The sequence below is a fragment of the Sesamum indicum genome, linkage group LG6 (genome assembly GCF_026168435.1).
Source record: "Sesamum indicum cultivar Baizhima isolate 11 linkage group LG6, ASM2616843v1, whole genome shotgun sequence".
NCBI lineage: Eukaryota > Viridiplantae > Streptophyta > Magnoliopsida > Lamiales > Pedaliaceae > Sesamum > Sesamum indicum.
This window is the reverse complement of record NC_142662.1, coordinates 27,224,669-27,248,082: the sequence shown is the minus strand read 5'-3', so window position 1 is coordinate 27,248,082 and position 23,414 is coordinate 27,224,669. Positions and strand designations below refer to the sequence as shown.

The window sequence follows — 23,414 nt, the reverse complement described above, 5'->3', positions numbered from 1 at the left end:
ATTTTTTTTTACATTTGCAAACTAATTATTAATGAATTAATTACAAATATCGATTAGTATTAAATGTTATATAAGGAGATTACAGTGCTTGTGTTATATTATTTGAGGAGGCAATTTTATATAAGCAGGATGTGCTTGAACGTGTAATTTATTCATATTTTAATAAAAAAAAGTTATTTATTGTATTTTGGGTCGTGTACTCTATAATAGGACTTCAGCATTGTGTAAAATTATGAATATTTAAATAATTTTATTTTATATTTGATTAATTTATTCATTTTTTATTTCCTTTCAGTACCAAAATTATTAATAAAATATAATAATTAATTGTAATGAAATCGGGTGTAATCAAAAGAGACTTTTTTATTTATTTGTATTCCAAAAACACGTGTAATGCACGTGCTCCCTTACAATTTATGATTGGAAGCGGAAAAAGAAACTCATCACCCTGTGCATGTTATGGATGAATTGATCAGTTCCACGTTAATTAATCCGCCTTAAGAATGTTCTGTGCGGCCGTCAACAAGCCCTTGAGATAATCGTTGTAGTCCCTCAAATCCTGAGACCACTCAATTTCTATCTCTGATTTCTTCTCCGCTTTCTCCTCGTCGTTGCTGGCTTTCAGCTGCGTATCGCACACGTCGATGCTGGTAATCGCCGCCCTCAGGAATTTCTTAGCTTCCTCATACGACTTCCCCAGAAGTTCATTGATCGCGTCCTCGATCAGGTCGTCCAGGGGGTTGTACTGATCCAAGCAGTCGCTCAGTGCGGCTTGCAGCGATGGAGCCAGTTCTGAGAAGTTTCCGATGATTGTCTTGATCTTCGAGGTAACGTTAACTGCATGGTCCTCTACGTACCTGAGGGTGAAGAAGGCGAGTTCGCTGGCCGCAGCCTGCTGATGCGGGGGTGCGGATCGCAGAGTGTCGAAGCATTGTGGTTCATGACTCCCCACGCCACGGCATGCAGTCTCGATCAGAGGGTTACCGGACTGTTTGGAGATTTTGTGAGTAAGGTGGAGTTGGAGGCGGAGCTTGGGAGGCTGAAGCTTGGCGGTGGTGGAGTGGCTGAGGGTGAAGAGGAGTACGGACAGGAAAAACAGGTTGCACGACATGGTTGCAGTTTGTGATAGGGATGTTTTGTAGGTTTTCCGTTTCTCCTCTTGCTTATGAATGTAGGTATATATATAAGTTTCCACTTTCTGCTTTCCTTAAAGGATGAGAGGACGAATGATGTAATGAGAAAGATGCATAATAAAGAGAGACCGCTCTCTTTCATGCTTGGAATTGAATGGCTGGAAATGATGAGTGATTCGAAGTTGCTCCACAATCAAAGGGAGACTGAATTTCAGCCTCTCAAATCCAGGATGAGACCGTGTTTGCAGCTGCCAAATCTTTGCCTATTTATTTAATTTCTTTTTGTATGTGCTGCAAAAGCAAATATGGACCTAACAATTAAAGTTTAGATTCAATTAATTTACAAGTATTTTCTCAACTATGGTAAAGTTAAATTAATCGGTTGTGAAACTCATCGATTCCGACATAAGTATTTGAATGAAGGAAAAATACTCAACATTTATGCCCTAGACAAAATTGCATTTGTTTGTCCACATTCTAAAGACAACCAATTAACTATGAGGATGCTGTATGATTTAGAATATGAGCCATATCAATCTTATAATTTTAATAGATGGAGGCGCAGTGTTTTATGTGCCTTTTTTTTCTCACCAGAATCATACAACAGTATGTTATCATCCATTCTGACAGCGGTTTCAAGTTCACCTCCGACCTAGGCCTTAGATGGGATTTCAAGAATCCATTTGATCAATTTATGTTGTTGTTTCTTTTTTCTCTTTTTGATTTTTTATTCTAATCTTGTCATGCGTTTGAACCTGCTGATTCCACATCCAATTTGGTAAATTCTTCAATTTAATTGTCGTATTTTTGCCACATCACACTATTCTGGCAATTTTTTTATATTCCATCTGGCTTTGATTTAATTAGTATAAAATTTAAAAATTGTGAATCTAAATATGCATACACTGATTGACATGAAAATGACTACCATTCTCATAGGAGAGTGTGAATGCAATTTTGTGAGAATGCCGCATGTATTAGGACTTTGATGGGACATTATTGGGTTTTCTTAATAGGCCACTTTTCTTTTACTAACATGACTAAAATTATAATTCTGCCCAATGCCCTAATTAATGAGCGCAAGATTCATGAATTTGAGACCGAAACAGGAGCACTGTCGACTTGTCAAGCCGTCACACGTTAGTCACATTTGTTTATTTTTCAACAACCCTAATTATCAATGATGGGAAGAATCTTAATCATTGGATTTGGAGCATGTTTCATTACTTGATTCGGTCCGAACCAATTTAATTATAAAATAAATATGATATATTAATTCTGTGAATGATATTTTTTAAACTGTACACATATTACATAACAAGTATATTACACTTCTCATGCGATTGATTTACCAAATTAAGTTGGACAAAAAGTTTAGATCAAAGTAAATTTGGCAAATCAAACAAAGGGTCGGGCTGTAAACCTGCGAAAGTAGAATTTGACGTAGACAGCCTTGGGGGAACTATCGATATATACGAAGAGGGCCTTTGTCCATCCCACAATATTGGTTAATTTGGCCGGTAACATTGGTCAATTAAAGTATTTGTAAGGAAAGGGCGGCAGGCTAATACATCCACTAATTTTGAGTGTAATTATATTAATCTTCCATTATTGAAGAATAGTTTAATTTAGTCCCTAACAATTAATGTTCGTTCATCACTAGAATTCAATCAAAATATTAATATGGGTTCTTTTAGAAAAATATAAATTCTAACTAAATTATATGATAATTTAAAAGTGAAGCTATTGTAATTTCATTCATTTTTTAGTCAATTTGGTTAGGAAATTTGCATGATCCGATTAAACTTTAATCTTGTAAGAGTTGACATTGTTTGCTATTTATAGGACTAAAATTATAAAATTAGCCAAAAAATAGTTAAAATGTTTAATTAAATGACTAAAGAAAAATCAATTTATGCTGAACAAAAAATGACATATTTTCTTAAATTACACAATGAAAATTATATTTTTTTTCTTTAAAAATAAAATGCATACCAATCAAACATTATTACGCCACAAAGTGTGTTATGAAAAAATGATGGAAGATGTTGAGCCAGTTTCTTTAAATAGGGGTATGGATGAGTTCTTTGTATCTGTATTAATTCTTCTCAATCTTAGGCCCACAAGTGCTGAAACTGAAGCCCCAAGCGAGAAATGGAGAGAATTGTCCACAAAAACCTCAATGTAAACGGCATTAACATGCACGTAGCCGAAATAGGCGACGGCCCCGCCGTCCTATTCCTCCACGGCTTCCCTGAACTCTGGTACTCCTGGCGCCACCAGATGCTCTACCTCTCCGCCCGAGGCTACCGTGCAATTGCCCCTGACCTCCGTGGCTACGGCGACACCGACGCACCGCCCTCTCCCTCATCTTACACCACTTTCCACATTGTTGGCGACCTGGTGGCCCTGCTGGATGCTCTAGGCCTCGACCAGGTTTTCCTGGTGGCGCACGACTGGGGAGCCCTGATTGCCTGGTGCTTCTGCCTCTTCAGACCCGATCGGATTAAGGCTTTGGTAAACATGAGCGTGCAGTTCCACCCCAGGCATCCGGAGATCAAAACACTTCAACGATATAGAGATCTTTTAGGTGATGATTTCTACATGTGCAGATTCCAGGTACCCTAAATGCTCAATTATTTAATGTTTTTTTCTTCTGTGTGTGAACTAATAGATCCAGTAACTGTGATACAGAAACCAGGGGAAGCTGAGGAAGCATTTGCATGCGAGGAAATTACTCAAGTAATAAAATCGCTCTTCTCATTCCGCGGCGGACGGCCTATAGTCGTGCCCAAAGAACTTGGACTTGAGGTACTTTTCCAGGCTCCGGCAGAACTTCCGCCATGGCTGACTGAGGAAGACATCAACTACTTCGCTACAAAATTCAAGAAAACAGGATTCACTGGAGGACTGAACTACTATCGGGCAATGGATCTGTAATTCTTGGAATCTATATAGCTCTTTGTTTTTTTGGGTTTTCCTGAAATCCTGATCTTGTACTTGTTGCAGTATAAGTTGACTGGATTTATGGTTGAAATCCAGGAGTTGGGAGCTGATGGGGCCGTGGACAGGAGTTGAGGTGAAAGTACCAGTGAAATTCATAATAGGTGATGCAGATATAACGTATCATGTTCCAGGAGTTGAGGAATATATACACAAGGGAGGATTCAAGAAAGACGTGCCGGATCTAGAGGTGGTGGTGATGGAAGGGGTGGCGCACTTCATTAACCAAGAGAAGGCGGAGGAAGTGAGCCACCATATCTACCAATTCATCACCAGATTCTGATTCCTCAACAGTTGGTGTGCCTCTTTGAACAAGTGTCATGTTTCTGCTATGTACTGATTTTGTATACCCAGGAATAAATTAAGCATAATTTATGTCTTAAGATTTCTCCAATGAATACACATATTTTGTACCGCTGCTTGCTTCAATATTGATTCAAGGGGGTTTATTTATTTTGTAAAATATGAAATAAATATCTACTCTACTGGGAACCATCTTGGACATTGATTCCGACTTTTCAGTTCTCGTGAGTAGGTAGTAGATGCAAGAGAGGAGGGCGTGGGTATGGGTATGGGTTTCCACCGCCGGGGGACCATTTGTGGGTGGGAGGAAGCAATGTCAGTTGCATTTTTTATTTCACTTTCATGCGTATAAAAATTACATTTTTTATTTTATTTCACATATATTGGTAATGTTTTATCTAAAAAGGACTTCATATAGGTAATATGCATAATGTCTGGGATAAATTCAAGAATGCAACCAAAATTGGCTAAAATTGATTCTGTGCACAGGCATTATATTTCATAAATTAAAAATGATAAATATAAATTATATGTATTATTTGATGATTAGATGAATATTCCCACAAAATGAATATTTAATGTGAGTGCCCATATCCGCATTGTTGAATTTTGACAGCTGACTCATAACTATGCTATAACATTAATATATGGAATGAAAGGCGAACCAAAATTTCTTAAAAGTTTAATTTAATGAACGCTGCATAATGTAAAGTGGAGTCAAATAGTAGTGGGCCTCTGTCTGGGTCTGAGTATGCAATTTGCTCCTCATTTATAAATACTAGAAAACACTCGGTATATTTGAGTCATTTAATTTTTATTATACTCATTTAGTCAAATAAAAGAGAACAAACATACATAATAATGTTTGGTTTTATTTTTGACCCATCTTCAAGACATTAAATGCAAATCGGATTTTGCAAGAGAGACAGCTTTCAAGAAACAAAGTGAAAAAATAGATCAAAGCGTTATAAATAAAATAAAATCATAATATTTTGAAAATTTTGCACTTTTGATCCATATGATAAAGAGTGTTTCACTTTGTTCTAAAAAAAATTGTAGCATTTGAGATTATAAATACTACAATTTTTCCTGTGGGACAAAAATATGCCACAATTTTTGTCCCATATCTTTGATACAACTGTGTTGATTTTGATTGAATTCTGAAATTCAGGCAGACGTGAAAATGAGATGGTAAGAAAACAGAAAAATATAACTCATGCACTATGTTTGTTTTCATTTTTAAGTTATCTCCAGGACGAGTCAAAATATACTCAATATTTGCTATCATTCAAATATACCTTATCTAGGTTGTATTTTTTTAACTGTTTAGCCATAAATACATATATGTATACACATACATATACATAAATATATATAAAAAGACATAATTTGACAATGAATAGTAATATTTGTCTCCCAAAATACAACATTAAACAGACAATACTTAGTTTAAATTATCTCCAAATTAAAACAAATCCAAACATACATATTATCTCCAACATACACTTATTTATCTTTATTTTTCTCTCTATCTCCACAAAACACAACAAAACATTCAAAAAACAAATCCAGACCCTATGATGATGTCCGATCTTTGTAGCAAAGATGATTGAGCTGCATAGCAATACAAAACCTTACTATTTCTTATTGAAATTCTAATCAAGACCTAGTTAAACTAAATCCAATTTAATTACATAACGAGTATAACATACTACAATATGATTATCTTTCTGTTGCGAAACTTAATTTGGGTAAAAGGTTTTCTTTATCATTTCCAGCTCGATTTACCCGAATGTGGCATGGGAAACCCAGAAACAGATCAAAACCTCTGGACGAAGTCATAAATATGTTGACTGATTTCCTCTGGTTTTTCCTGGTTGAGAAAGTGAGCCACTCCTTCCATGATAACTAATTCTTGCAAAAATGGTACCTGTTTTCTGAAGCCGCCGTTGTGTATATATTCCTTAACACCTGGTGTATTATACGTGAGATCAAGATCGCCAACAATGAACTTCACGGGTACTTTTATTTGCACACCAGTCCACGCTGCTGTCAGCTCCCAAGTTCTACATCAATGAGATAAATTATGAAAACGGCTCGCTTAGATGAGTAGATCATTGTGCTAAAAATCTTAATGTCATAGATATAGCTAGCTTTGATCAACTCATTCCAGTTTTGTCCATATAGGTATGCACACAAAATCCTATGTTTAACATCAAGAAACGAAGTTGGAGTGAAGCATTTAGGGATCATATGATGATATGTGTTCAAGCATAGAATTGAAAATTGCTTTTGAAGAAGGGAAAAGAGAGATATGGCATTTCGTCTATGTTGAAAGATATGAATGAAAAAGCAGTCATAAGACAGGAAAACACAAACGCTTCCTTGTAAAACTTACAGGTCCATAGCTCGATAGTAGTTCAATCCACCTGTGAAGCCTTTCTTGTTGAATTTGGTAGCATAGTATTGAACATCGTCTTCCGACAACCAAGAGGGCAGTATGATTGGTTTATCAGTCCTGCCCCCAAATCCAACTTCCTTAGGCACCCGAAGTGGAGTTGGATTCCTTGAAATTAAAAATTTCTTGATCAGTTGTGCTGTGTCAACACGAGCAAACTCCTCCTCGGCCTCGCCAGGTTTCTACATAAGAAACCAATCAATTGTCTAAGCAACCACATCATTGCACCTTTTAATTTTAAGCAACCACATGCAACGAACAAGTGCATTTGCTGTCGGACAAACATCATTTGCTCCCTATATCTCCAATTTGCAAGGATTAAAACTTTCATAAAGAGGCCCACCTAAAGATACTAATATTGCACCTTTTACTTTTAACTTCTTCACAACCATTGGCAATGACAAGCAAAATTAATATGTCCTAGAAAAAGAAAATTCCGGGATGCCACATCAAGAAAGGCCAAGAAATATACTTTGAACAGAATATACAATCAATTCCTTGATCCCGAAAAATAAGGAGCTGCAAATGATTAATCCACATAAAAACAAGAACATTCCATAAATAGTAACCTAATAAATGAGAACTGATAAGATTTTCAGCAAATATAATACTACTGTCGAGATTCACGCAACAGACACATTGCCAGGCGGCCATGATTCAACAGCTGAATTATGCTTTCATCAAATTTGAAATTCGAAAACTTAGCTCAGGAGAGAAAATGAAATTCAAATGAAATTTAAAGAAGAAAACCTTATCATCTTATCACCATTAGCACAACATAAAGCAAGAGCCTACTGTAAGAACATATTACACTCAAAGAAAGCTCACTCCAAATTTAGGATTTAGCCAGGGGGTCAATACCTGAAATCTGCAGATATAATAATCATCACCAAGAATCGCCCGCATGGATTCCACAGGCTTCCTCCTCGGATTCCTCGGCTGGAAGACGACGCTCATGTTAACTAAGGCCTTAATTCTATCGGGGCGAAACAAGCAGAAATACCAGGCCATAACAGCTCCCCAATCGTGCCCCACCAAGAAAACCTGGTCCAGACCCAGAGCATCCAACAAGCCCACCAAATCACCGATGATATGGAAAGCAGTATAACTGGAAGCGGACGGCGGCGCGTCGGAATCACCGTAGCCGCGGAGGTCGGGGGCGATTGCACGGTATCCCCGAGAAGAAAGGGACAGCATCTGGTGGCGCCATGTGTACCAGAGCTCGGGGAAGCCGTGGAGGAATAGGATAGCAGGGCCCTCCCCGATTTCGGCAACGTGGATGTTAATTCCGTTTGTTTGAATATGTCTGTGTTGGATTCTCTCCATGGTTAACGTTTCTGGGGTAGATGGAGTTGGGCAGTGGGTTTTCAAAGATGTGTAGAATATGTGGAAGTAGTACTCTATTTCGACTTCATACGTACGAGAAAGAAATCAAGAGAGGAAATGTGACAAAGAAATTAAAGAGAAAACAGTGGGGAAAAGGGGAGAGAGAGAGATTGAGACTTTCATTTCTTGTGATATAAATGGATATTGTTCAAAGAATCATAATTACACTCTGAAAATACAAAATAGCTCTTGGCACATAACTGAAGAAAAGGCTAGTATTTTTTTTAAAAGAAAAAAAAAACACTCTCCATATTCAGGCCACAATTTTTCATCATGAAAATTCGTCGGAAAAGAAGGGGAGGATGCATGTTGTCAGTACAATTAATAGGTGCTAAGTGCATCTTTTTTTCAATTTCAGGCTGCATTCTACATACTTATTTATCTTTTTTCAAAGTGAAAAATGCCAATTAACCCTCATGATATTCTTGTGATGACTCGCACACAAATAATTAAATAAAACTAACTCACTCTTTGGATGATCAATTTCTGAAGACAAATAAAGACAACTCTAAAAACTTCCATTCGAAGTCAATAATGATAAACTTTCAGAAGCTTTCTTCTCTACGCGTGAAGTTAAGCTGGCAATTTTTAACTTCACGCATAATAAGTTTCAATGTGGGAATCTGATGCTCTCGAAAACATTTACCCCTTAGTTTGGAGATGTACTCCATGTTTGTCAGTGTGATTTGACATCGTATGGCTCTTAAAAAGCAAGACGTACAAACAGATAATTCTTCATAGTAGTGTTGAACCAAGACAGATAGCTAATCGTGCTATCATGCATACTTCTGCGTGTTGCAATGATCAATGTTCATACAGTTATGCTATTATGCTATGCTGATCTTAGTTGTTCAATACCCCATCTACCACAATTTCAACCGTGACACATCTAAACCTCAGAATTTAGGAATGAAAATGCTACTAATTGGTTTTTTGCATTAGGCGATGCACTAAGCCAGGTGCCAAACAAATAAAGTATGTAATTAATGTTAAAGTAAAGAAATTAAACACGATGAATATCAAGTAAAATAGACAGATTTCTAGGCTAAAACCCCAAGATCCAACATTATCACAACATCAAAAACTTAATCTTAAGCGTCTTGCTTTAGGAAACATAATTGAGATCTTCTTCGTTGAAGAAAGTAGTGAAAATAACATGAACCTCCAAGGAGATAAATAATTTTTCCAGTCAAAACCAAGACACAAGGCAACTCTGTCACTAGGGATACAATCTAGCACATAGAATTTGGAAAACACAAATTCTGCATCAAACTTCACAATAACTATAAGTGGTTCAAACCCTGAAGCCCTTGCTATTTCTTCTTCCTCTGGCACGCTCAAACTTCCTTCCCTTGGCTCGAACATAAGGCTTGGTATGGCTGTGTGGAACACCAGGTGCTGGACCAAAGTGCTTAACAGCCTCACGAGCCTTTCGTGACCCTCTCAAGAGTACCTGTTCAACAACACGCTCAGCCAATGTATGCGTTCAGAAGAATTAGAATAACTAGGTCTTGGCTGTTGTTCCTCCATCAATGAAGTGTTGATGCGAAGAACATCGGAAGCAAAGCTTCTCGACACACAATTGTGGTGAACTTTTACGAAATCATAACTCTGAATCCAAACCTCAACTACTTAAGAACACCATTATGCACTAACTATCACTTGTAGCATGATTACTGATGAATAATGTGCCCATAAAAGAAAACAATTAACAAAGAATCATAAGTTCCAGATAAAAAACCAAGACGAATACAACCTGAAACTCTAACCTCGACAAAAATGGATAAATGAAAAAAGTAGGTACGCTAGGAGTAACATGTTGTGAAAGAAGAAATACTTCAACTTGTTAGATGATCCTCAAATAGGACAAACAGATACTATACCTCATTGTTTTGTTAACAAATACAGCAACAGTCCAGACAATACTTTCCCAGTAAAAATATTTGACTCAAATGCAACGAGATCCACAGTCAGGAATAAAGCAATTGGCAAAAAACACTTTTGAAAGTATTTACCGTGTTCTGCCCGAGCGGAGCCCTAAGAGCAAGCTGGTCAAATGTCAAACATTCTCCGCCTGCCTTCTCAATTCTAGCCCTGGCTGTCTCGGTGAACCTCAGTGCGGTGACCTTCAGAGCAGGGACTTCATGAACCCTAATATCATCAGTAACACTTCCAACAAGCACTGCAATCTTGTCCTCCTGCAGAGCGAAAAATAACAACATTGTAAAACTCAAGACGATCTGCCCCAAAAAAACACAAACTGAAAAGCTACGCCAGGTTTGCAAGCAACCTCTTGGTGGCTAATTCACTGTAATAAGCTTCAACACAAAAGTATTGCAACTCGGAAACCTGCGCGACTAAACTTTCTACAACTAAAGTGTCCAATATACCCGCTAACCAGTTATTTCACAACCTCGGGGGTAGAAAATTCAGTTATCATCCAAAATCAACAACAATAATCAAGGAAATAGATTCACTAATCCTATAATCATGAGCATAATAACCCCCCGTATGATTCATACAAATGAATACCTTGCCATTCATGAGGCTGATGAGACGGGAGAGAGAAAGAGGGGGCCTGTTAACCCTACTCATGAAAAGCCTCTTGAGCACCACTGCATTAAACCTGCTGCCAGTTCTCCTCACCAGAAACCGGTACAACTGCCATGTTATCACGCACAGTATAAGATCATGTGATCTACAGGAACCCTAATTCATGTACAATAAATTGAAGACATCAAGGAGACCTTGACAAGGAGTTTGAGGTAAATATCATTGGATTTAGGGGCGGTGCGCTTGGTCTTCTTGCTCTTACCTCCGGCTACCAAATCAATACCCTGGATTACGAGAAGCAAACATGAGTGAGACCAAATTTCGGGTGGAAAATAGAGAAAGAAAATGTAGATGAGAGGGAGAAGGCGTACCATGGCTACTGCTGGCGCTCCTGCTCTTGTTGAAGTGAGATTGAATGGGTGTATTTTAAGCGCCAAAAACCCTAGCCCAATAAATCTTTCAGGCCCATTTGTTAAGGACCCATCATCAACTTTTTCACTTCTTCATAAGTTAATATATTGTATGGATTCCTAAAATTGATACTCATTCTTAACTTATTTATAATATTAAATAAATATGATTTTGATTTATAAAATAAACTGATGATATGATAATATGGAAAAATTAAAAAAACACATGAGAACCAAAAAATGAAAATTATTAAAGTAAAGTAATTTTATTAGGAGTGTTCCATTCAATTAATGGGGACTGTCTTGGTTATACACGGGTATTATTTAGTTATGAAAAAAAAAACTCATATTTTACAAAAAATTTAAATTATGGGAGAATTTGTTAGAATTCTTTTTTTTTTTAAATAGTCCTTAATATATATATATTTTCAAATTATAATGCATCAATATCAATTAAATTTGAAGAAGTTTACAATCATTAAATAAGAATGATGTGATATAGGTTCAGTAAAATCAATTTGATCAATTTTTAAATGTTATTAATTTTTTACATTGTTTTATTTTAATAAAATAATGATTTTATACTCAGCAATTCTTTAAAAATGTAAATTAGTAAAAAGAATTTTAGAAAATAAAATATGATTATGCTAGAATCTGTCCAAAATTAAACAACATATATATATATATATAGTCCTCTGAAAAAAAGAACATGTATATATATATATATATATATGCTCTACATAATATGATATAATACGAAAAATTAAATGAGCCAATATGTAAAAAAGAAAATAAAAATTGACAAATAAAAAAGGATGAAAATATATATAGCAAAAATTAAAATAAAACTAAATAGAGGTCAATAATTATGCGATTATATAAATTGAAAGTATAATTAAAATATATATGAGCATTAAAGGCAAATTTTAATGTTAACAAATAATAATCTATTACATCTCATCAAATATGGTGGGGAAAAGAAAAAAAAAGAAACCCAAATGGATCAATACATATAACTGACAAATTTAATGATTGAAAGAGACAACAAAAATTAAATTAAAAAAAAAAAGGTGAAAATACAAAAATCAAGAAAAGTTGAAATTATGCAATAAATAAAATGAATATTTGCCTAAAATAAAATGAATAGTCACAATTCAAAGTAGAGAATATGAATAAAAGAAGGAAAGAGCACATGTGATTAGTAAATTATGGACATCAAGAATATGGTACATCTGTTCTTTTCAATATGGTTGAAAATGAGTTATATATTAATAACCATATGATTGAAATAAAAGTATTTAGTAAATGCACAAAAAAGAAAAAAAGAATTGCACGTAAAAGAGAGACAAAGATAAGACTTTATAACTTTCAATTTTATATATGTATTTCACAAATGTAATTAATATCTAAAAACTAAAAATCCGTTTAATTATATTAGATTTTCAAGTTTAGTATTACTTATGAATATCATATATGATAGGCAAAAACTATGGAGAACACTAAACTGTCCGATTTGATATTGAAAATAATTTAGGTTATGTATAATAAATTTAATGAGAATAAAACACAAGCTTAATGATTATATATAGAAAACGTAACACATATATGCATACTGATTATATTTTACTAAACCCAATCAATTAGTTTAAGCATACAATAAATAGTATTATGTAATTCAAAAAAACAAATATGAAAAATGTATGAGTCGATCAAATATTTTTTAATAGCAGCTCCAATTAAGGAATAACTTGGTTGACGAATGCATAAATTAATACTTATATATCGAAAATGTTACATACGGATTTTACTAAACAAATCAATTAGTTTAATTATACAATAAATACTATTATATATTTCAAAAATAAAAATATATATATACATTACTTAATGAAATATTTTTGTATAGCAGCATCAATTAAGGAAATTGGTTGACTAATGCATAAATGTCCCATAATGAATGGAAAATTTTAGGTCTAATTAAAAAAAATTCTAAACTCTAACAATTGGTTAAAATTGAAAGACTGAGCCAAAAGATTGGGAAAGTTAGGTAAAGAAATGTTTTAAACAAAATTAAATTTTGTTTTCATATTATAATGTTCAATATTAACAAAATTTACAATTCAGACTTGTTCATGATGCATTCATGTACTAGTTGTGTGTGTTACTATGATCAAAGAATTCAGCTCATACGACCTCAATTCTTATTTGTTTCAGAACCTCTATAGCACAAATTCAACCCTGGCGCATCTGAACTTCAATTTAGGAATGCAAAGAATCATTCTCATTATATTTTTGCATTCAGCCATATAAAACCCCAAAAACAGATATTCATATAACTTGAAAACCTTAATCTTACTATTTGAGAAAAATCCAAGAACGCAGCAGCTTCCTTGAGATAATATAATTGAAATATTCTTCGTTGTGGACAGAAGTGAAGAAAATATGAGACTCCCAAGGAGATAAACATTTTTCCATGAAATCAGTCCAAAATTGTTCCCAAAAAAGATCACTACATATAAGAATTTTTTCCAAAAAGCACTTGAAACAAGAAATTCTGGCAACCCCGTCACTAGGGATACAATCTAGCACATAGAATTTGGGAAACACAACTTCCACATCAAACATCATAAAACTATAAATCAGCTCAAACCCTGAAGCCCTTGCTATTTCTTCTTCCTCTAGCACGCTCAAACTTCCTTCCCTTGGCACGAACATAAGGCTTGGTGTGGCTGTGTGGAACACCAGGTGCTGGACCAAAGTGCTTCACAGCCTCACGAGCCTTTCGCGAACCTCTCAACAGTACCTGTTCAAAACATGCTCAGTCAAGGTATACATTTAGAATAATTACAATAGTGTTGATGGGAAGCCCTCAGATGGGAAAACTTAATGACACACAATAAAGGTCAAATTCTAAGAAAACATAACTCTGTTTCCAAACCTCAACTACCTAAGCACAATATTATGTGCTAACTGAAACTTATAGCATGATTACCACACCATTAGCACTAGACTCCTTCAGTTTAGGACGCTGATGAATCATGTGGCAAATAAAACAAAGCAGACAACAAAGAACCATATGGCGGATAAAAGTCCTACATTAATACAACCAGAAATAACTTAGCTTGTTAATTTATCCTCCACCAAAATGGGTAAAGAAAAACAAATGACTACCCAATTCATAACAACCACTGGAATGAAAAATATTCCCCAACTGGTAACATGAACTTTACAAAGGTTGAATACACTATCTGTTGTTGTCGATATGTTACTAAATACTGCAACTGGCACAAACATAGGCTGTCACATGTTTTACAATACTTTCCTAGTTTCCCTCTCAAAATATAAGATTCAAGTGCAACCTGGTCCATAGATAAGAATAAAGAATTTCCAAAAAGCATGGTTAAAAGTATCTACCGTGTTCTGCCCGAGCGGTGCCCTAAGAGCAAGCTGGTCAAATGTCAAACATTCTCCACCTGCCTTCTCAATTCTTGCCCTCGCTGTCTCAGTGAACCTCAGTGCAGTGACCTTCAGAGCAGGAACTTCATGAACACGCATGTCATCAGTAACACTTCCAACAAGCACTGCAATCTTGTCCTCCTACAGAGCCAAAAATAACAAAATTATAAAACTCACAAATATCTACCCAGGAAAAACACAAACTCAAAAGCTACGCCAGGTTTGGCAGCAACCTCTTAATGGCTAATAATTCACATTAATAAGCTTGAACACAAAAGTATTTCAACTTAAGAACCTGCGGGCTAAAATTTCTACAACTAGAGTGCCCAATGTACATGTTAACCAGTTCTATCACAATGTCGGGGGAGAAAATTCAGTTATCATCGAAATTAACAACAATCAAGGAAATAGATTCATTAATCCTATAATCATGAATATAATACATCCTCCGTATGACTCATAAAAATAAATACCTTGCCATTCATGAGGCTGATGAGACGGGAGAGAGAAAGAGGGGGCCTGTTAACCCTACTCATGAAAAGCCTCTTGAGCACCACCGCATTGAACCTGCTGCCAGTTCTCCTCACCAGAAACCGGTACAACTGCCATGTTATGGACAAACAGATATCAGATCATTTGATCGACAAAAAATGTGATTCATGTACAATAAATTGAAGACGTCAATTAGACCTTGACTAGGAGTTTGAGGTAAATATCATTGGATTTAGGGGCGGTGCGCTTGGTCTTCTTGCTCTTACCTCCGGCGACCAAATCAATACCCTGGATGAATACCAAACATAAGTAAGACAAAATTTTCCCGTAGAAAATAGAGAAATAAAATGATGAATAGCGTTGGAAACGGAAGGCGTACCATGGCTCCTGCTGCTGCTGCACTTCCGCTCCTGCTGTAAGAGAGAGAGAGAGATTAGGGTTCTGCTATATGCTATATGGTTTGATATATGGGCTGTAATTTGTTTTGAACATGGGCCGAAAACCCTAAAAATTAAAATGATCCAATTATAATTTCAAGCCCGTAGTCATTTTGGGCTGGTAATGGACTTTCTTAATTAATTGACCGTTTCACAATGTACATATGTGGTATGGATAGCTAAAATTCATACTCATTCTTAAGTTTTTTTTGTACATACATACATACATATACATATATAAAATAATAAAACAATATGATATTAGATTTATAAAAGTCAATGATGATATAACGATGGAGAAATTAAAAAATACATGAAAACACAAAAAGAAAAACTACTAAAAGATAATTAAAGTAGAGCAAATTTATTTCACCAAGTTATTAGAATTTTTTTTATATAAATAAAATTGATTGAATCAAACTAATTAAATAATAAATATAATTTACTCATAATTGAAATCGTTAGTTACAATAAATATATAACATATATTATATAATTAATTTAAATTTAACTAAATAATTCCCCATGCATTTTAATAAGATGATATTGAATGGAAGCATCTTTTTGCAAATGCCTTTGATTGTACATGTTTTGTCAATTAGCTTGTAAAGTTGTTAAAATTACCAAACATTGGGAATCCAAAATCTGGGGTGACATAATATATAAGTATGTAAGAAAAGGAAAGCAATGAGCACGTGGACAGCTTGACATGCACCAAATAATCCATCTCCCAAACACCTGTACAATTCTTCCCACTTCCCACCCTCTCTTATAACCATATAATTAACCAAAGATTCAGAAGAGCAATTAAACAGGTAGCTAGTAGCTAGACAGACAGAGAGAAGAAGCCATGGGTGTGCGTTTGAGTTTGACAATTAGTACTCTCATCTACCTCATCTCTACAACATTTGTACTACTCTGTGTTTCTGCCCATTACAACAAGGCTTCAGCTTATGAAGCTCTGGAGCAGTACAACTTCCCGGTGGGCCTTCTTCCCAGAGGCGCCACCGGCTATAGGCTGAACCCGGAAACGGGCGAGTTCTCGGCGTATCTCAACGGTTCCTGCAGCTTCACATTAGAGAACTCGTACGAACTGAGGTACAAGCCGGTGATCAAAGGGGTGATCTCGGAAGGCAGGCTGCAGAAGTTGAGCGGGGTGAGCGTCAAAGTGGTGCTGCTGTGGCTCAACATCGTGGAAGTTAAGCGGAACAATGAGAATCTTGAGTTCTCGGTGGGGTTTACGTCTGCCAATTTCCCTGTTCGTAACTTCAAAGAGTGCCCGCAGTGTGGGTGTGGTTTGGACTGTCAGAAAACTTGGTCTTCTTCTTGATGTCACCATTAATTTATTTTGACTCAGTTTTGTTGTGTGTTTCTTCTCCATTTTTACTCGTTAATAAGAAATGCAATTGCGTCGTGTCTTCTTGTACATTTCTTCAGTATTTACTGATAAATGCAGCTGCCAATTCGTTGAATTTCCTTGCGGGTGTTGGTTGTAAATTGATTTTTTTTCTTTCTAATTTTGAACTTTAGGGATAATAATGATAATTTTATTTATATCCAACAAGGAATGGATGCACCATATGCTCCTAGCGATCTACAATTTGGGCATACAAATTAGAGTTGGGCCTGGAAGTTTGGTCTTTGGAGGATGCTTCAAGGTCGTATTGCTATTATGAGTTTATGACTACACTTTCAACTACAGGACAAAGAGTTTAATTTATGTAAGTTGTTTAATAATTTTTCATTTAATTTATGTTACTTTAGGTTTTATTAATATAAATGTATTACAATAAATAAAAATTAATTTCTATTATCCATTTTTTTTGGATGGACTTTCAAATACTTTAAAATAATTGTAATTAGATTAATGAGTGCAGGGACAGCACAGTAGTTGATGAATATACAATAATCAATAATGCATTAGCAATCATATTTCCATAAAAGTGATTAATAAAGTTGACGCAGAAAATCCAATAATTTCGAGAATATTTTATATTATTTGGGACTTAAACCTCCCCAGTCCCACCGCACTCTACAACATTAACGCCACTAAGCTATCCTCATATTTTCTTCCCACTGCCCTCCACAATGTCTTTGCTCACCCACCTCACTGTCTTACTCGTCTTTATCGCCGCTTCCCCCCCGTCGACAGCTGCCGCGGACTCGCCGACGGTGTACGAAGCTCTCCAGTCCTATGGTTTTCCCGTAGGCCTTCTGCCGGTGGGCGTCACCAGCTACAAAGTGGACACCGCCACTGGCAAATTCTCCGTCCATTTGAACGAAGCCTGCAGCTTCACCATTCACGGGTATGACCTCAAGTACAAGACCACAATCACCGGCACGATTTCCGCGAATAAAATCAAAGATCTGAAGGGTATTCAAGTCAAAGTGCTGCTCTTCTGGGTGAATATCATAGAGGTGACTAAGGACGGCGATCAGCTGGAACTCTCCGTCGGGATTGCGTCGGCTGATTTCCCGGTGGACAACTTTTACGAGAGTCCGCAATGTGGTTGTGGATTTGACTGTGTGAATAGGGGGAAAAGGTGTGGAGAACTTACCTTCAAAAGGCTTGTTCCTCTTTTTCAACTATGATTACATGCATCCACAGGTAATGCTGCCCATGCTTTGAATTTGCTTCGCTTTGTATCAATACTATCACCAATAACAAACTTTAACTACAGTTTCCGGTTGATAACCGATATTGATTCTGATTAACAAGTAGTTAGTGCTGGTAGTTATTTTGATGAAATTTCTAACAGAGAATTTTGGATTCTGGAGTAATTAAACTGCATAAAATCGGAATTCAGCAGTTAAATTCTAGTTTAGGTGTTTGGGCAAAGTCTTTTGCGTACTCCATCCGATATTTACAATTCTCAATTTAGTTGTTAGTTTTTGAATGAATTATAGGATTTAATGTGATAGCAGCCTGGCTGTGGGGTAATATAATCATTACGTTCATGATTCCTCAGCCTAATTCTTTAATTGATGCAAGTGGGTGCTAGAATTTTCTAGTTTCTAATAGCAAATTTGCGAATGGATATGACTCTCTCTCTCTCTCTCTGTTTTTTAGCTTCCTTGCTGTCCGTGCTGTCAGAGATTCGGATGTGCCTCATCGAAATATTTGTTTGAATATGTCGAATGATGTAGGGATTAAATGTAGGTGACCTTTGTCCTAATCGTGAATGGCCAGCTTAGATGAGTAGATGTTGTGAAAATTGATAAAGGCACGAGTCCTCAAAACAGCGAAAGAAACAGATATGATGGCCCAAAGAAAAACAAAGTTACAAATATTCTTCCTTAACGTAATAATAGAAGACTGTTCTTGTTCAAATCAAATTTGACGAGTTAAATAAATTATAGTGTAATTTCAAATAATTAGTCATTTTTTTAAATTATATTATGAGTTATATTTTTAATATAAATAATTTAAATCTATAAGATTTAATTTGAGTTAGAATTTTCATTCGGTGGCCTCAATTTAATTGCATAATTTTTTTTATAACTCCTTTTTTATCCTTAAGAACAGGCCCGGCCCAGTATGGGGTCCATCCCGGGCTTGGTCTGGGTCTGAACTGGCTGGTTTCTGTTCCCATCCTGTTTTGAAATGGGCCTATTCAAAGTAAAAAAAGACAGGACTAGAATCTGACATGATAGTAATGAGCCAAGTTGAAGGCTCAAATCTCTTCTTGGGCTAGTTTCACGATCACAAACTTTAAGACTATTATTTGATGGCCCAATTATCAAAATCTTACTTCACAGTCTTTCTTTATTACTATTAGGTGGTATTTGGATTGATTCAAATGATTTCATATATTAGAATAATTTAAGATTCATCAATTTCGGAAAAACCTATAATTTAAATGTAGAGTCCAAGAATTTGAAGTCGTAATTTACCGCAAGAAAAGGAGAGAGATGGATAAGCACAAACCACTTGCAAACAAAAAGTAGCACAAGGGATGAATCTAAAACTCCCCGAGCAAAAACAACGTTGTCAGCCGCCCTGTCTTTTTTATTTGTACAATGCGATCACCACGTTGTACTTTCTATTTCTGAAAACACGCCAACAGATCCCCTAATTTGGCTGGTACCCATCGGGAAACACCTCAATTTTCCCGGACGGGAACAGATTTTGATCTTGCCGCAATTTCGTCCAGCCGTCTACTCCTCCTAGGACTAGTCTTCTTCTCCTCGATAACAAGCCCGTAAATCAAGTAGAATCAAATCAACAACAGAATGTTATCCGTCGCTTTCCTCCTCTCTCTTCTCTTTCTCTCCGCAGCCGGCGGGGGCTCCGCCAATTCGACGGCGTACGAAGTACTCCAGTCCTTCGATTTTCCTGTTGGTATCCTTCCAAAAGGCGTAACTCACTACGATCTTGTCGCGTCTTCCGGCAAATTCAACGCTTATTTAAACGGTTCCTGCAGTTTCTCTTTGGAAGGTTCGTATCAGCTAAGGTACAAGTCTAAGATCAGCGGGTACATCCACAAAGATAAGTTGACTGATTTATCTGGGGTTAGCGTCAAAGTGTTTTTCCTCTGGCTGAATATTGTTGAAGTTAGGAGGAACGGTGAAAAGCTTGAATTCTCAGTGGGAATTGCGTCTGCCGAATTTGGGATAGATAATTTTTATGTTTCTCCGCAATGCGGGTGTGGATTGAAATGTAACCCCTCGGACGAGCTTCGGGAAATGGGGAATCTTAGGACTAATCCTCTTGTTTCTTCGTCTTAGCGGAGGTAAACTTGTCATTTTGTTTTTCTTTTTCTTTTGGATCTTTGGGGATGTTGACCTTTTTTGCGTTTCCCTTTTTCTGATATATTGGTTTAGTTCTGTTTTTAGTTTTTCTTATTGAATTGTAAATGTGTTGCTGTCTCAATAACACATTGTTTTCATTTTATATGTCAGTGATTTAGTTGTTATTGGGTTTTCGGTGCATGATTATCTTTCCTGATCAGGTTTATCAACAATTGTCTCAGTCAATATATATAAGAAACTGGACATGAAGGTTCACTCAGTAATATGGTTAGACACACTGATAATTTGGATTGTGTGTGATACTATAAGGTTTGATGTCTTGAATATGTTTTGTCTAATATTTTATTTTCTATCATGCAATGTATATAAGTATTGATTACCACTGACTGAGAACAGTTCATGTTATTGAGGCGGAGTTCGAGCTCTTAAATCCTCCTGAATTTTTCCTCTTTGTTTTTTATTTTTCAACACTTTAAAACGCATGATTGATGGCTGATTGGTGTGAAGATAACGGAGGAAAGCTTAAAGGATGGAAGGAAATTGAATGAGTTTGCAGTTTAATTGAACAACTTCACAGTGTATATATTGGAGGTTTATTCAATATGTTGTTGCTCAAGAGTGGTGCTGAGGTTCTGTGAAATCTCAACATATTAAAAGAAGAAGACAAAGTAATCATTGAACTAGTTATCTATTAGGCAAGTTTTGGGAGCAAGTAATCAATTCCAGAGTGCGAGTGGAAATGACAGCATAAAGCAAGACAATTATTTCAAGAATTCCAGGTGGAAGGAGCATCTGGAGAGCAATATATACAAAGCATAGTTTTAGATGAGAAAATGCCATCCCAATGATAGATGGAGCTGAAATGTGGACAGTGCTAAAGTAATAAATAAATGCACCCAAGCAATGTTGTATATTAGTAAACAAAAATCGGCCCTTATGCATGAGACAGAGTTAATACGTGATTAAAGAAATTCATTGTTGATTATGTCTTTTGACATCTCAGTTCCATCATTACAGCATGGTATAGCTGTGAAATGTATAAATTAGTAAATTAAGAATTAAATCAGGTAAATCAACAATTTTCTCCGTCAAGTGTAAATAAGCAACGTGTATATAAGGTTCACTCAGTAATGAGGTTTGACACACTGATATTTGAATTGTCTCTGATGCAGTAAGGTTTGGAGTCTTGAGTTCTTGTTATCTCTAATATTGTATTTTCTATAATGCAATGTATGTAAGTATCGGATTACCACTGACTGAGCCCAGTTGATGTGATTGAGGTGGAGAGTTAAATCCTTCTGAACCTTTCGTCTTTGTTTCTCGATTAACACTTTGAAACCAATGATCTATGGCTGATTGAGTGGAGATATATGAAGAAATCTTAGAACATGCAAGGGAACAATGAACTTGACATATATTTAAGATTCTTGAATATGGAGTCTCTCAAGTAATGCCGAGATTCTGTGAACTCTCAGTATAGCAGAAGAAGAGAAGAAAAATTAAGCAGTAAGGAAAGAACATGTTATATTTTGGAAAGTCTGGAGCAAGTAATGAAGCCCAGAGTGCAGCTGAGAGCAGAAAAGGAAGAGGACTATTTCAAGACCTCAAGGTGCAAGGAGCAGCTCAAAAGCAACATATTATATATATATAAACAGCATAGTTTTATATGGAAAATGCCATCCAAATAGTAGATGAGGCTGAAATTGGGACTCTGGTGAACTAATTAATAAATGCATCCATACAGTGATGTATATTAGTGAACGAAAATGATCTCCTGCTGCAGGAGACAGTTGAACTTAATTTAAATAAATCCATTTATTGTAGATTATGTTGTTTGATATCTTAGTTCCATTGTTACAACATCTTTTAGCTTTGAAATGCATAAATTAAGGAAATTACAATTACAAAGAAACTTTTAGCTATATGGTGTCAAGCATTGAAGTTGAGTGATTTAATTAGAAACTGAGATTTCGGCTGCCTTTGAGTAAGTAAATAGAATCTTTGTGGTCGACTTATTTGTTCTGACAATATCTGCGATCTCCTTCGTGAATGAGCTGGTGCATGCTTGAATGAATGACACACCTCCATTCTTCTTATTTTGTACGAGCTGTATAAGTTGGAGCTCCATTCATTTCTAGAAGGTTTATCCCATCTTTATTCGGTCCCCACAGTCCATTTCCTGGTTGTTCTTGAGCACCAAAATGCTATTTGAAATTGAGGATGATAGTTTCTTTAGCGCTTATGGAAATTAGTGAAGTACTGAAACAATTATAGGTTTGAGGAATATTTCCTACAGTTGCAGATTATCTGTTCTTTTTCATGAATGCTAGTTCACAATTGCTCTAATTCTAGTTTTGTAGTTTCTTGTGTGTCTATGCTCTTCCACTTGCTCTGATTATATCTCTACCTGAGTCCATGAATCAAGTAGTAGCGAAATTGCCAGCTAACAAATGCGCCATATCTGCACTTTATGCATCAACAGATGTATGATCTTTCATACATGATAAACTGTTGAAGGACAATTAGATGGTGACGCCTTTTTGCAGGTTACACATGAATGCATGATAAAATTGCCTACTTCTTATGTACTTGCAGCCAATTTGAAATAATTTTGCAAATTTGTTTGCAACTTTTCTACAGCTCTGTAAGAAAACTACCCACTGATTCTTGTATTAAGGACACAGGAGGTTTTGTTTTTTCCAGTTTACCCCTTCGATCCAATGATGTCGAATGAACTGCTAATGTTCAAATCCGTACACAAAAATGCTCTACTTTGACCCTCTTTCATGTGTACCGTACTAGTATGCTTTTCTTGCACAACAACTCACTCATGTCCTTGCCTACCCATTGTGCATACAATACTAGACAACCTAGTATTTATTTGTACTTGATTCTTCTACATGTTCCGGAAGTGATGCTTTGGCTTGGGTAGAGAACTTGGCCTTAATTTTCTGTACTGATATTTCAACTTAATACTCTTGATCAAAATTTCCGTCATAAAAGGGCTATTGGATCAGTTGTAAAGTTTATT

At 35.9% G+C, this 23,414-nt stretch overlaps 8 protein-coding genes across 9 annotated transcripts; 4 read left to right on the top strand and 4 right to left on the bottom strand.

Annotated features, from left to right (window-relative positions):
* Positions 1-345: 345 nt before the first annotated feature.
* LOC148787972 (uncharacterized) lies at positions 346-1,243 on the bottom strand. Its single transcript, XM_088881489.1, has one exon. It carries the CDS (start codon positions 1,109-1,111, stop codon positions 488-490), a length of 624 nt encoding a protein of 207 aa, XP_088737615.1. The 5' UTR covers positions 1,112-1,243; the 3' UTR covers positions 346-487.
* Positions 1,244-3,213: 1,970 nt separating this feature from the next.
* On the top strand, positions 3,214-4,565 carry LOC105163104 (epoxide hydrolase 2). The gene is made up of 3 exons (XM_011081328.3): positions 3,214-3,752; positions 3,828-4,069; positions 4,176-4,565. The coding sequence occupies exons 1-3, from the start codon at positions 3,288-3,290 to the stop codon at positions 4,417-4,419; spliced, it is 951 nt and encodes a 316-aa protein (XP_011079630.1). The 5' UTR covers positions 3,214-3,287; the 3' UTR covers positions 4,420-4,565.
* Positions 4,566-5,868: 1,303 nt separating this feature from the next.
* On the bottom strand, positions 5,869-8,718 carry LOC105163107 (epoxide hydrolase 1). The gene is made up of 3 exons (XM_011081329.3): positions 7,759-8,718; positions 6,838-7,079; positions 5,869-6,505 (listed from the first exon to the last, which is right to left on the bottom strand). The coding sequence occupies exons 1-3, from the start codon at positions 8,221-8,223 to the stop codon at positions 6,259-6,261; spliced, it is 954 nt and encodes a 317-aa protein (XP_011079631.1). The 5' UTR covers positions 8,224-8,718; the 3' UTR covers positions 5,869-6,258.
* A 584-nt stretch (positions 8,719-9,302) lies between these two features.
* LOC105163108 (large ribosomal subunit protein eL18y) lies at positions 9,303-11,326 on the bottom strand. Its single transcript, XM_011081330.3, has 5 exons — positions 11,208-11,326; positions 11,031-11,120; positions 10,816-10,944; positions 10,299-10,481; positions 9,303-9,736 (listed from the first exon to the last, which is right to left on the bottom strand). The coding sequence occupies exons 1-5, from the start codon at positions 11,208-11,210 to the stop codon at positions 9,578-9,580; spliced, it is 564 nt and encodes a 187-aa protein (XP_011079632.1). The 5' UTR covers positions 11,211-11,326; the 3' UTR covers positions 9,303-9,577.
* Positions 11,327-13,678: 2,352 nt separating this feature from the next.
* Positions 13,679-15,673, bottom strand: LOC105163109 (large ribosomal subunit protein eL18y). The gene is made up of 5 exons (XM_011081331.3): positions 15,574-15,673; positions 15,393-15,482; positions 15,176-15,304; positions 14,661-14,843; positions 13,679-14,049 (listed from the first exon to the last, which is right to left on the bottom strand). The coding sequence occupies exons 1-5, from the start codon at positions 15,574-15,576 to the stop codon at positions 13,891-13,893; spliced, it is 564 nt and encodes a 187-aa protein (XP_011079633.1). The 5' UTR covers positions 15,577-15,673; the 3' UTR covers positions 13,679-13,890.
* Positions 15,674-16,481: 808 nt separating this feature from the next.
* Positions 16,482-16,961, top strand: LOC105163110 (uncharacterized protein At5g01610). The gene has a single exon (XM_011081333.3). It carries the CDS (start codon positions 16,482-16,484, stop codon positions 16,959-16,961), a length of 480 nt encoding a protein of 159 aa, XP_011079635.1.
* Positions 16,962-17,643: 682 nt separating this feature from the next.
* LOC105163111 (uncharacterized protein At5g01610) lies at positions 17,644-22,206 on the top strand. Of its 2 annotated transcripts, none has more exons than XM_088881491.1 (2): positions 17,644-18,239; positions 21,859-22,206. In XM_088881491.1, exon 1 carries the CDS (start codon positions 17,720-17,722, stop codon positions 18,221-18,223), a length of 504 nt encoding a protein of 167 aa, XP_088737617.1. In that variant the 5' UTR covers positions 17,644-17,719; the 3' UTR covers positions 18,224-18,239; positions 21,859-22,206. The 2 variants fall into 2 exon arrangements, with proteins under 2 accessions (XP_088737617.1, XP_011079636.1); XM_011081334.3 differs by lacking the exon at positions 21,859-22,206 and adding an exon at positions 18,702-18,833.
* LOC105163112 (uncharacterized protein At5g01610) lies at positions 19,235-22,206 on the top strand. Its single transcript, XM_011081335.3, has 2 exons — positions 19,235-20,364; positions 21,859-22,206. The coding sequence occupies exon 1, from the start codon at positions 19,865-19,867 to the stop codon at positions 20,357-20,359; it is 495 nt and encodes a 164-aa protein (XP_011079637.1). The 5' UTR covers positions 19,235-19,864; the 3' UTR covers positions 20,360-20,364; positions 21,859-22,206.
* Positions 22,207-23,414: the final 1,208 nt, after the last annotated feature.